The 10,836-nt window shown below is 54.8% G+C and overlaps 1 protein-coding gene across 1 annotated transcript in view; it reads right to left on the minus strand.

Moving 5' to 3' along the window:
* The window catches only part of Foxn4 (forkhead box N4), a 20,830-nt gene continuing 9,994 nt past the window's right edge, over positions 1-10,836 (minus strand). Inside the window, exons 2-9 of the mRNA XM_013014368.1 lie at positions 9,634-9,779; positions 7,275-7,399; positions 7,077-7,190; positions 6,688-6,815; positions 6,061-6,157; positions 5,019-5,226; positions 1,271-1,639; positions 1-245 (exon numbers count right to left, since the gene is read on the minus strand). Of these exons, the coding sequence (XP_012869822.1) occupies positions 1-245; positions 1,271-1,639; positions 5,019-5,226; positions 6,061-6,157; positions 6,688-6,815; positions 7,077-7,190; positions 7,275-7,399; positions 9,634-9,779 (1,432 nt within the window). The remainder of the gene's footprint in view (positions 246-1,270; positions 1,640-5,018; positions 5,227-6,060; positions 6,158-6,687; positions 6,816-7,076; positions 7,191-7,274; positions 7,400-9,633; positions 9,780-10,836) is intronic.

Genomic DNA, 10,836 nt, shown 5'->3' on the forward strand with positions numbered 1-10,836 from the left:
TCAGAGCAGGGCGATGGGTTTGTTCCCTGCGGGGCCCAGGTACTGGGGGGCCGCGGGGGCCGCCGGGGGGTTTGCGCCGTTGGGAGTGGAGTAGGCGGCGTAGAGGCCCGTCACCTGCACATCTGGGAAGGCACGGTCACTGCAGCCAGGCCCGGGGATCAGAGCTGTGGGGCCCAGGTCACAGCCGAGTGGGGAGTCCCCAAAGGCCCCCAGAGCATCGTCCTTCATCTCCTCCCAGAAGTTCCCTTGCAAAGACAAAAGCAGATGGGTGAGGCGAGCTGGCGTCGCTCCCGCGGGGGCCAGGTCCGTCCCCACTGGGCATGGCAGTCAAGGTCACGTGGCGTAGAGAGAGCTCAGAGGGACCCCAAGTTATAGCCCCGGACCCTGCCACCTAGCCATCTGTGTGTGTGTGTCTGTCTGTCTGTGTGTGTCTGTCTGTGTCTCCATGTGTCCATGTGTCTATCCTTAGCCCCTCCTGTCTCAGCCTCAGCGGACAATGGGGTTGATCAGAACATCTACCTCGAGAGCGAGCCAAGGACAAAGCATTCTTTTCCCTTTCCGTTGAACTCCAAGGCAATCCAGAGCCAGAGGCTGATCTAAACAACCCCATCTTTGGGGACACTGGCTGGCACACTGCATTCATTCATTCATTCATTCTCTCCCACTCCCCCCCCCCCACCTAGGGTTTGACACATCCAAGCTGAGGCTGTTCCTGCAGCAAGCTTGGGGGTCTCAGGTCTGCGGCTGAGGACCTGGCTGACCTGGGGTCACCTGGGGTCACCCTGACTTCACTTCCCACTGCTCAATGTTCTCTGGTGGAACAGAGCCGGGAAGTGGCGGCGGTCTTAGATCACTGGATCTAGTAAGCGTTGAGCATGGACTGGGGCTTTGTATACAGCAAGAACTCATTAGCCGCAGTGTCGGATGGTGGCTGTGGGTGGTGGCAGACAGATGGCTCTTTCCTTTCCTTTATGTTTTGGCCAGGCCTGGGGCTTGAACTCCGAGCCTTGAGCTCTCTCTTGGCTCTTTGCGCAAGCTTGGTACCCTACCACCATTTCTACTTGTAGCTTTTTGCTGGTTAACTGGAGATAAAAGTCTCGCTGACTTTCCTTCCTGGGCTGGCTTTGAACCTCCATCCTCAGGTCTCAGTGTCCCAGAGTTGCTAGGATTGTGAATGTGAGTGAGCCAACGGTGCGGTCTGAGCCCCCCACCCCCCACATGTTCTCTCTACATGCTTCTCTCCACTCCCTCCCTCACCCCCGGGCCTCACCCTGCAGAGCAAAGTCCATGATGCTGGGGTCCAGGGCGTCCACTTCGGTGCTCATGTCGGCGCTGATGTTGAGGAAGTCCCCCGGAGCCCGGCCCATGGTGGGCTGGGGAAGAGGCCCAGGGCTCAGCGCTGCCAGGGCCTGCAGGGGCGGCGTCTGGGCGGGCGCTGGTGAGTCTGGGGCCAGCTGTGCCTGCTGCTGGACCTGCTGGTGGAGGGACAGGGTCCTGGGTGGGAGCTGGGGGACGGCCAGGCAGCTGCGGGCCACGGCCACCGTGGTGGCGTGAGTCAGCACGGGGGCCTCGGGCTCCCCGGCTTTGCCAGGACGCCGGCAGTTTTCGGGCCGGTCGGAGATGAGTTTGTCCAGCTCCTCTGCAGACAAATAGGAGAGGGTCCTCAGAACCCAGCGTGAGGCCTGGGTTCGAGCCCCAGGTGGACTTCACAAGGGTCTCAGATGGTGGGCCCCCGATGACATCACAATGACGTCATGATGGGAGGCCTGAGGGGAGAGGTCTGTCAATAATCACCCAGCCCCTGCCCCTCAGCACCGTGTGTGTGTGTGTGTGTGTGTGTGTGTATGTGTATGTGTATGTGTGTGTGTGTATCCCCGGCCTGTAGCCGGTGCCTCCGCTTGATCCTCGCACCAGCCCAGGCAGAGACCCCAGATCTGGAGACTGAGACCAGATTCTTTCACACTCAAGGCGTCCTTGACCTGAAGATGTGTTGCCATGAGTTCAGAACCGGAGTCTCTTCAATAAAAACAGAAATGACTCTGCCACTGGGCTGTTGGCTATGTCTCGTGGTAGACAAAACAATCTGAGACTGGACCTTTTGGGGAGGTCCCAAGAACTATTTAGGTGACCCTCAGACATGAAGACACTTGGGCTGGGAAGGTGGCTCGGTGGTAGAGCACTTGCCTTGCATGCCTGAGGCCCTGGGTTCCATTCCTCAGCACCACGTACATGGAAAAAGCCAGAAGTGGCACTGTGGCTCAAGTGGTAGAGTGTTAGCCTTGAGCTGAACTGCTAAGGGACAGCGCCCAGACCCAGAGTTCAAGCCCCAGGACCAACCAAAAAACAAACAAACAAAAAGAAGACACTTGGAATCTAGAAGGACAGCATCTCACATGAAATCACAGGTCAAGGGACACCCAAGCTGTCCCACAAGACCAGAGCTCTGTTGGTAGGCACCATGTGTTTTCCTCAGCCCAGGCCTGTTGGTCCTGAGACCAACGTTCCTGGACCTGAGACAAAGCAGCAGACGCAATCTTTCTTTCTTTCTTTTTTTTTTTTTTTTGGGTCCAGTCGTGGGGCCTGAACTCTGGGCCTGGGCGCTGTCCCTCAGCTCTTCAGCTCAAGGCTAGCACTCTACCACTTGAGCCACAGCGCCACTTCCGGCTTTTTTCTTTTTGCTTATGTGGTGCTGAGGAATCAAACAGGGCCTCAGGCATGCAAGGCAAGCGCTCTACCACTGAGCCACCTTCCCAGCCCGGCAATCTTTCTTCTTGCTTATAAAAGCCATTTTGCTTATAAAAGACAGTTTGAAAATTTTACAGAAATGTGGAGAATGTAAAAATGATCAGCGATCTCTCCCCTGGTGGGAAGTGGGTGCATTTTCTTCCCCATGCTTTCTCCATTCATGCAGATTTGTATATGTGTATGCATATCTATATTATTAAATGAGTTTGGGGGTGAAAGGTGGGAAAGTGGGGCACTTTAAAATGTGCTCATTCCAGGCGCTGGTGGCTCACGCCTGTCATCCTAGCTGCTCAGGAGGCTGAGATCTGAGGATCACAGTTCAAAGTCAGACAGGGCAGGAAAGTCCATGAGACTATTATCTCCAACAAACCATTCAGAAAACTGGAAGTGGTGCTGTGGCTCAAGTAGTAGAGTACTGGACTTGAGCTGAAAGCTGAGGGACAGCTCCTAGGCCCAGAGTTCAAGCCCCATGACTGGCAAAAATAAAAAATAAAAAGATGTGCTCATGCTGGGTGCATGGATTCAAAAGCTTGTCCCTTTCATTTAGTGCATTGGGAGAATTTATATTCCAAAAATACTTTTTGAAAACTTATATACTACTAAGGTATCTAATTATGAGATACTTAGAATGTTTTCCTTTTTTAACTTCTTACAGTGTTGTAATGGATAGCTTCCGTAAGAAACTTTTTGGTGCTACCAAGTATGGAACTCAGAACTTTTTTATGCTAGGCAAGTGTTCTGTGCTACCCTCTCCCCTCTTTTAGGATTCTACTTCGGGGTGTTTGAACTTGGGGGTCTCTTCTTGCTAGGAAGGTGCTCTACTGCTTAGTCACGCTCCCGCCATTGCTTCTTTTTTGTTTAGAGAAAAGGACTGGCCACTGTAGCCCAGACTGACCTAGAATCCTTGATTCTTTTGCCTTAGCCTGCTGTGTGCTGAGATTACAGGAATACACTATGACACTGGGCTCCATAAAACATGTCTCCCTCCTCAAATTTTTGATTCCCTCAGCATAAATAGTCAGATGTAGAAAAATTGGACCAACCTATAGATACAGCTTGCAGGGTATGTGTGTGTGTGTGAGAGAGAGAGAGGGGGGGGAAGGAGGGAGGGAGGGAGGGAGGGAGGGAGAAAGTTTCATGTGTAGCCCAGGCTGGCCTCAAACTCATGATCTTCCTGTTTCAGCCTCCTGAGCATTGGGATTACAATGTGTACCACCTTGCCCAGGTCAATTTGCAGGTTTTCAATATATTGCTTTGTCCTTAAAACATGTCACCTAGCTAGGCACCAATGGCTCATTGCCTGTAATCCCAGCTACTCAGGAGGCTGAGATCTGAGGGACGATGTTTGAAGCCAGTTGGGGGAAGGAAACTCTGTGAGACCCTGATCTCCCATTAACTACCAAAAAGTCAGAAGTGGAGCTGTGGTTCAAAATGGTAGAGTGCTAACCTTGAGCAAAAAAAGCTCAGGAAGCTGGGTGCCAGTGGCTCACGCCTGTAATCTTTAGCCACTCAGGAGGCTGAGATCTAAGGATCATGGTTCCATGCCAGCCCAGGCCGGAATGTCTGTGAGACTCTTTATCTCCAGTTAAGCACCAGAAACCCAGACATGGTGCTGTGGCTCAAAGTAATAGAGCACTAGCCTTGAACTAAAAGAGCTGAGGGACAGCACCCAGGCCCTGAGTTCAAGCCCCACGACTGACAACAAAAAAAAAAAAGTCATCCTTTACATTTACATCGCTACCCATTTGGTACAAAGGGGCCAATATTCCCCCATCTAGGCCCCGCAGGCACTATTCATTGGTTAAGTTCGACATCACTGCCACCATGGTCAGGAAGGAAGCAGTAAAGGCTGTATGTTGTCCCATGACTCTGTGTGACAAACTTGGGGTGACAGTGAGATGGGGTGGGGGTGGGGAGCCTGCACTCCAGGCCTCTGTGTCCCCTTCACCCTGGCTGAGACCCGAGGCAGGTCCTGGGCTGAGCTGGGGGAGAGCTACTGTGTGCACGCGCGTGTGTGGCCGTACAGCACGCAGGTGTTACGTGTGATGGGTGTGCACACGTGTGTGTGTAAGGCACACAGGCGTGCAAGGCTTCTGTGTGAGTGCGGCCTGTGCGATGCTGCACGGGTGGGTGTGCATGCTCCTGCGCGTGCGTGTGCGCCTGCGCGCCCGGGCGTGTCCTGCGTGTGCGCCTGTGCGCTCGGGCGTGTCCTGCATGTGCGCCTGCGCGCCCGGGCGTGTCCTGCGTGTGCGCCTGCGCGTGCGGGGCCTCACCCGGGTTGGCCATGCTGCGGTGGATGGCCGCCAGGTCCTTCCTCTTCCACTTGTGCATCTCCTCCTCCATCTTGTCGATGCGCGCCAGGTTGAGGGCCCACAGGCAGCCCTTGCGCGAGGAGCCGCTCAGCTTGCTCTCCACCTTCTCGAAGCACTTGTTCAGGGACAGGTTGTGCCGCACCGAGTTCTTCCAGCCGTCCGGGGCGGTCTGCGGGGTGACACGCGGGGCCCGGGGGCCCCCACATTCCTTCCTCGCCTGGGTGCCCCCCCCCCCGCTCAGCAAGTGGGGTTCCGAGACTCAGCGTCCAGGGAACCGGGGAGGGACCGGCCGGGTCCGCGCCCCGCGCATGCGCACGCGCCCTGGGCGGCCCTGTTTGTGCTGAGGCCGCTGTCTGTCCAGGCTGTCTGTCCTACACGGATCAGGCCTTTCTGGTTTCCTGCTCTCTCTCTCTCTCTTTACTTTGATGTGAACAGGGGTAACTTGACCCATGCCAGCGGCTGCCAGGAGCTTCCTGGTTAAAACCTTCCCCCCTCACTTGCCAGCTGGGGACTTGTGTTGTGCTGAGGCCCAGAGACTGTGCTGAGTACCAAGGCCTAGACTTTCTGCCCCTCCTGAGATGCGTGAACTCCTCTTCCTCCGTCAGAGCCCAGTTTCCAATGCCCACCTCCCTATTTAATTTGCCTCCATTGTCAGTACACTCTTTACTCCGGGTATACAGACAAGACTGGAGGCAAAAATAAATACATAAAAAATGGCCCAGGGCTGGGAAGGTGGCTCAGTGGTAGAGCGCTTGCCTTGCATGCTCGAGGCCCTGGGTTCGATTCCTCAGCACCACATAAGCAAAAAGAAAAAAGCCGGAAGTGGCGCTGTGGCTCAAGTGGTAGAGCGCTAGCCTTGAGCTGAAGAGCTGAGGGACAGCGCCCAGGCCCAGAGTTCAGGCCCCACGACCGGACCCAAAAAAAAAATGGCCCAGTTTGGTGCCCAGAAGAGGGCCGAGGCAGGGGCAGCCTGAGGACCCCCCCAGCCTGGCTGGACCCTCACCTTGAAGTAGGGGAAGTGCTCTTTCATAAAGCTGTAGATCTCACTCACGGGCAGGCTGCCCGTCTTGCTGCTCTTCAGGGCCATAGCGATCAGACAGCTGCGGGGGTGGGGGGGGAGCAGAGGAGAGGGAGAGGAAGAAGGAGAGAGGGTGGAGAGGGGCCTCAGGAGACAGCCCCAGGTCCCCTCTGCTGGGAAGTCTGTCCTTCTCCCCCGCACTGCTACTAAACCTAAACACACATCCAGGGTTTGTCCCTGGACCTCTTCTTGACCCTGGGCTCAGCTGCTGCTTCCTCTCTTCCTCCCAACCCCATAACCAACACCTACAAGCCTTTATCTAGCCCCGCCCCCACCCCGCCCCACCTATCACTGCAGTGACTTTTCACCGTCGAGGAGACTGAGGCTCAGAGAGGCCAAGCACCTCCCCAAGGCCACACAGCTCGTGCCCGATGGAATGTCCATTGTCTGGAGCGGCATCTCTACCTCAGGGACTTGTCTGAGTACATGATGGTCATTCTGGGGGAACGGGTCTCCATGGGAGGGGGTTCCTCACTCCCCCTAATCACCCCTGCAGGGGCCCTGAAGGGGGTCCTGTCCCCTCCCCAGAACAACCCCTCCCCCCAATCTCACCTGTAGGAGTAGATGGGCTTGGGGTAATGTTTGGGGTGCAGTTCTGGAGATGAACTTGCTGCCATGGGGGTCTGGGGGTATGGAGGCCGGGCCGCAAATGGGGAACCATAGAGGCCCATGGGATGATACTTTCACAGGCAGAGACAGAGAAGCAGGTGAGGCAAGCTGGCAGTCACAAAGCCCCCCCCCCCGCCCCGGTGCAGTGTGGGGGGTGAGGTGGATTCCAGCCACGGGAAACACCCTGTGCCCCAATAGTGGGCACAGGAAACACCTTGTTCCCCCCCCCCCATACAGGGTCAGGGTGCGGAAGATGAAGGTATACTGAGGCTCACACAGGTGCCAGGCCGGGCCAAGGCAGGGGTGTCTGCCTCCAGCCCCCCCCCACCTACCTGCTGAGCCGCCGTGGGAAGGGGGAAGGGGAGCTGCGTGGCGGGCGTGTACAGCGATGGGGGGTCCTGAAGGCTTGGGGCTGGCTGGCCCCCTGCTGGGAGCTGGCTCAGGTGCTGGAAGCAGCCGGAGGACAGAGGCTCAGCATGGAGGGGGGGGGGGAGTACCTTCTCCCTCCCCAACCACGCAGCTGCACTTACGCTGGCTCCATGGCTGCCTATGGGGCCGAGACCCAGCAGGCCTCGCGGGGCCATGCTGGACGAGGCGTGGAGCGCGGGGCCCGGGGTGGGGGCCATGTGCAGGTCAGCAGCCCTCGCCAAGGCACCTGTGGGGGAGAGGGAGGCACAGCGAAGGCTGGGGGATTGGTGGCTGGGGCCGGAGTCAGCCCTGTGCCCTTTTAGGAGCGGTACACAGTGGGTGGTTGGCAAGTCTCTTTGCTGGGGTAGACCGGGGCTGAGCCTGTTTCCCTCCTTGTACTTACCTGTAAAAGATCTGAGGGGTAGTGAATACTGTCTACCACACACTGAGAACATGTTCAGCATGTGAGAACAATCTCCACAAAGATGCAGCACTAAGAAATGCAAGCTACAGTTCATGGTTTATTTCTTCTCCTCAAACACAAAAACAATCACAACAGCAATCTCCATAGCTCCCCCATGTGCCAAGCCTGTAGCTCCAGGAATAGCATGTGTGACCATCACCTGTGCGGGGCCCGTGACAGACATGGCTAATCTACCCCAGAGTCTCATGACAGCAGCTGGATCTTAGTCAGTGCTGATGAAACCAAGTTGACCTGCAAAGTGGAAGGGCCTTCCTTGTCTGAGCATCTATTGCCCACCAGCTGTTGAAGTGCTTCTCATACAGCTGGCTCGTGCTGCCCCCACAAGAGCAGAAACTGGTCAGAGGAGAAAGCACTTGCCTCTAAGGGCTCTACATTAGGGTTAGAGACCTGAGCCAAAGCTTGGTTTGTGAATAAAGTTTTATTGGCACATAGCCATGTCTATTCATTTGCTTACTGCCAGTGGTTAGTTTTGTACTACAGCAATATATATATATATTTAAAAATCAAATATACATATATATATTTATTTAAAAAGCAAATTTAAAAATAAATTTAAAAAGCAAATTTACTGGACCCTCTGTATACATGCTTTGCTCAGGACTAATTTGCCCACTGAGATAAACATTGCTAGACACCAGGCTTTGACTGACTGTGCATTAGTGGGTTACTGATAAGGTTTGTCATTGTTTGGTTTTTCTTCAACCCGTTTCTTTTTTTCTTTTGGTCAGTCGTGGGGCTTGAACTCTGGGCCTGGGCGCTGTCCCTCAGCTCTTCAGCTCAAGGCTAGCACTCTACCGCTTGAGCCACAGTGCCACTTCTGGCCTTTTCTGTTTATGTGGTGCTGAGGAATCGAACCCAGGACCTCAGGCATGTGAGGCAAGCACTCTACCACTGAGCCGCCTTCCCAGCCCTTTCTTCAACCTGTTTCGAAGCATTTAACCCCTTGCTGTGATCACAACGTGCTGACAATTATGACACCTACTGTATGCCAGGGTTCCTTTGAGTCTTCTAGAATAGAGACAGCAAACTTCCTTATCAGGCACTAGGTAGCAGATATTTTAGGCCTTGCCAGCTATGTGGTTTTTGTCCCTTTCCATTCCTTTCTATTCTTTTCCTTTCCTCCATTCCTCTCTCTCTTTCCCTTCCTTCCCTCCTTCCTCCCTTATCTCTTCCTCTCTTCCTCTTTCTCTCTCCTCCTTCCTCCCTTCCTTTCCTTCCTCCCTCTCTTCCTTTCCTACCCATTCTTTCCTTTCCTCCATTCCTCTCCCTCCTTCTTTCCTTTCCTTTCTTTCTTTCTTCCTTTCCCTTCCTTCCATCCTTTCTTTCTTTCTTTCTTTCTTTCTTTCTTTCTTTCTTTCTTTCTTTCTCTCTCTCTCTGTCCTCCTCCTTCTCTCTCCTTCCTTCCTTTCCTTCTTACCTCCCTTTCCTTTCCTTTCCTTTCCCATTCTTTCCTTCCCTCCCTCCCTCCCTTTCTCTCTCTCCCTTTCTTTCTTCTTTCTCTTTTGTTCTCTCTTTCCAGTTCTTGAAAAATAACCATTCTTGTGTGTGTGTGTGTGCTCACACACGTGTGCACACTGGTATTTGGGGCTTGAACTCAAGGCTTATGCTCTACCACTTGAGCTCCACATCTGGCTTTTTGGTAGTTAATGGAGGTAAGAATCTCACAGACTTTTCCTGCCTGGACCAGCTTTGAACCTCAGTCCTCAAGTCTGAGTCGTTGGCATTACAGGGTGAGCCACCCTTGCCCGGTACAGAACCATTCTCAGCGCTTGGAAGAAACGGGCCTCGGCTGCATTGGGCCCTCGGCCTACAGGGGGATCAGGGGGCAGCAGGGCGGGGGCAGGGCTGTCTTTCCTGTGGCTGCTGCAGGCGCTGCGCTCCCCGGTGTGAAGGCTGGCAGAGGGTGGAACTCACCCCACTTTGTGGATGTGGAGTTGGAGGCCCAGAGACAGAAAGCCGCCCGCAGCCACGCTGCCCCAGCCCCTCGCCCTGCATACCTGGGTGCGGATGTGGCCCGGCGGGGCCGCCCAGCTCCATGCGGACGTTGGCCATCTGCTGCAGCCGGGGCACGTCCACGGCGGTGAGCCACGACAGCGACTGCAGGTCCCCCGGCAGGTCCTCATCGCGGGTGGGCGGAAGGAGGCTGCGGAGAGGAGCGGAAGCTCGGGCGGGAGGGGGAGCTACAGCCAGTTGCTGGTGGGAGGGGGCTGCCTGGCCTCTAGAACACCCCCCGGCCCCTGCACCTGCCCCTTGTGGGGACTGGACATGGGAGCCTGGCCCCGGGGTCCCCGTACATCCTGAGTGCTCCTTGAACTTCACACCCAGTCCAGATGGTTATCCATAACTTCCCAGGTGCCCAGCCCTGATGCAGCTCTGTTACTCCAACGGGGCAAAGATTCCTTTCCAGGGTACACATCCTTAATCCGCCCCTCCCCCCAGTCTGCCAGGCTCCAATTCCCCGCAGTGGAACACCCCACACCCAGGTTCATTCCTAGGGCCACAGTCAAACTGAGGTGTGTGGGAAATCCTAGAGGAAATCAACCACCCTGAGGTTATATGGATAAGATACTCCAAGAAGCCAGGCACTGGTGGCTCACGCCTGTAGTCCCAGCTACTCAGGAGGCTGAGATCTAAGGATCACAGTTCAAAACCAGTCCCGGCAGGAAAGTCCATGAAATGGACTCTTATCTCTAATAAGCCACAAAAATTTACCAGCGCACGCACACACATACACACACAAAGGACACAGTACATACCATCAAGCAGAGTTAGGGGTGTGGCTGAGTGGTAGAATATTTGCCTAGCACGCACAGGGTGCTGGGTTTGGTTCCCTTCCCAAACCCTATGTGTAAGATACATATAAAAACGAATGGATTGGCCAGGCACTGGTGGCTCACGCCTGTAATCCTAGCTACTCAGGAGGCTGAGATCTGAGGATCTCGGTTCAAAGCCAGCCCGGGCAGGAGAGACTGTGAGACTCCTATCTCCAATAAACCACCAGAAAACCGGAAGTGGCACTGTAGCTCAAGTGGTAGAGCGCTCGCCTTGAGCTGAAGAGCTGAGGGACAGTTCAAGCCCCACGGCCGACCAAAAAAACAAAAACAAAAAAAAATGAATGGATTTAACATTTAGTCTTGAGTCCCATCACTGAGAAATCTCATTATGTCTATGAAAATGTTACAAAATCTAAAGCAAAATGT

This window comes from Dipodomys ordii, unplaced genomic scaffold, assembly GCF_000151885.1.
Source record: "Dipodomys ordii isolate 6190 unplaced genomic scaffold, Dord_2.0 Scaffold23, whole genome shotgun sequence".
In the NCBI taxonomy this organism is placed as follows: Eukaryota; Metazoa; Chordata; class Mammalia; order Rodentia; family Heteromyidae; genus Dipodomys; species Dipodomys ordii.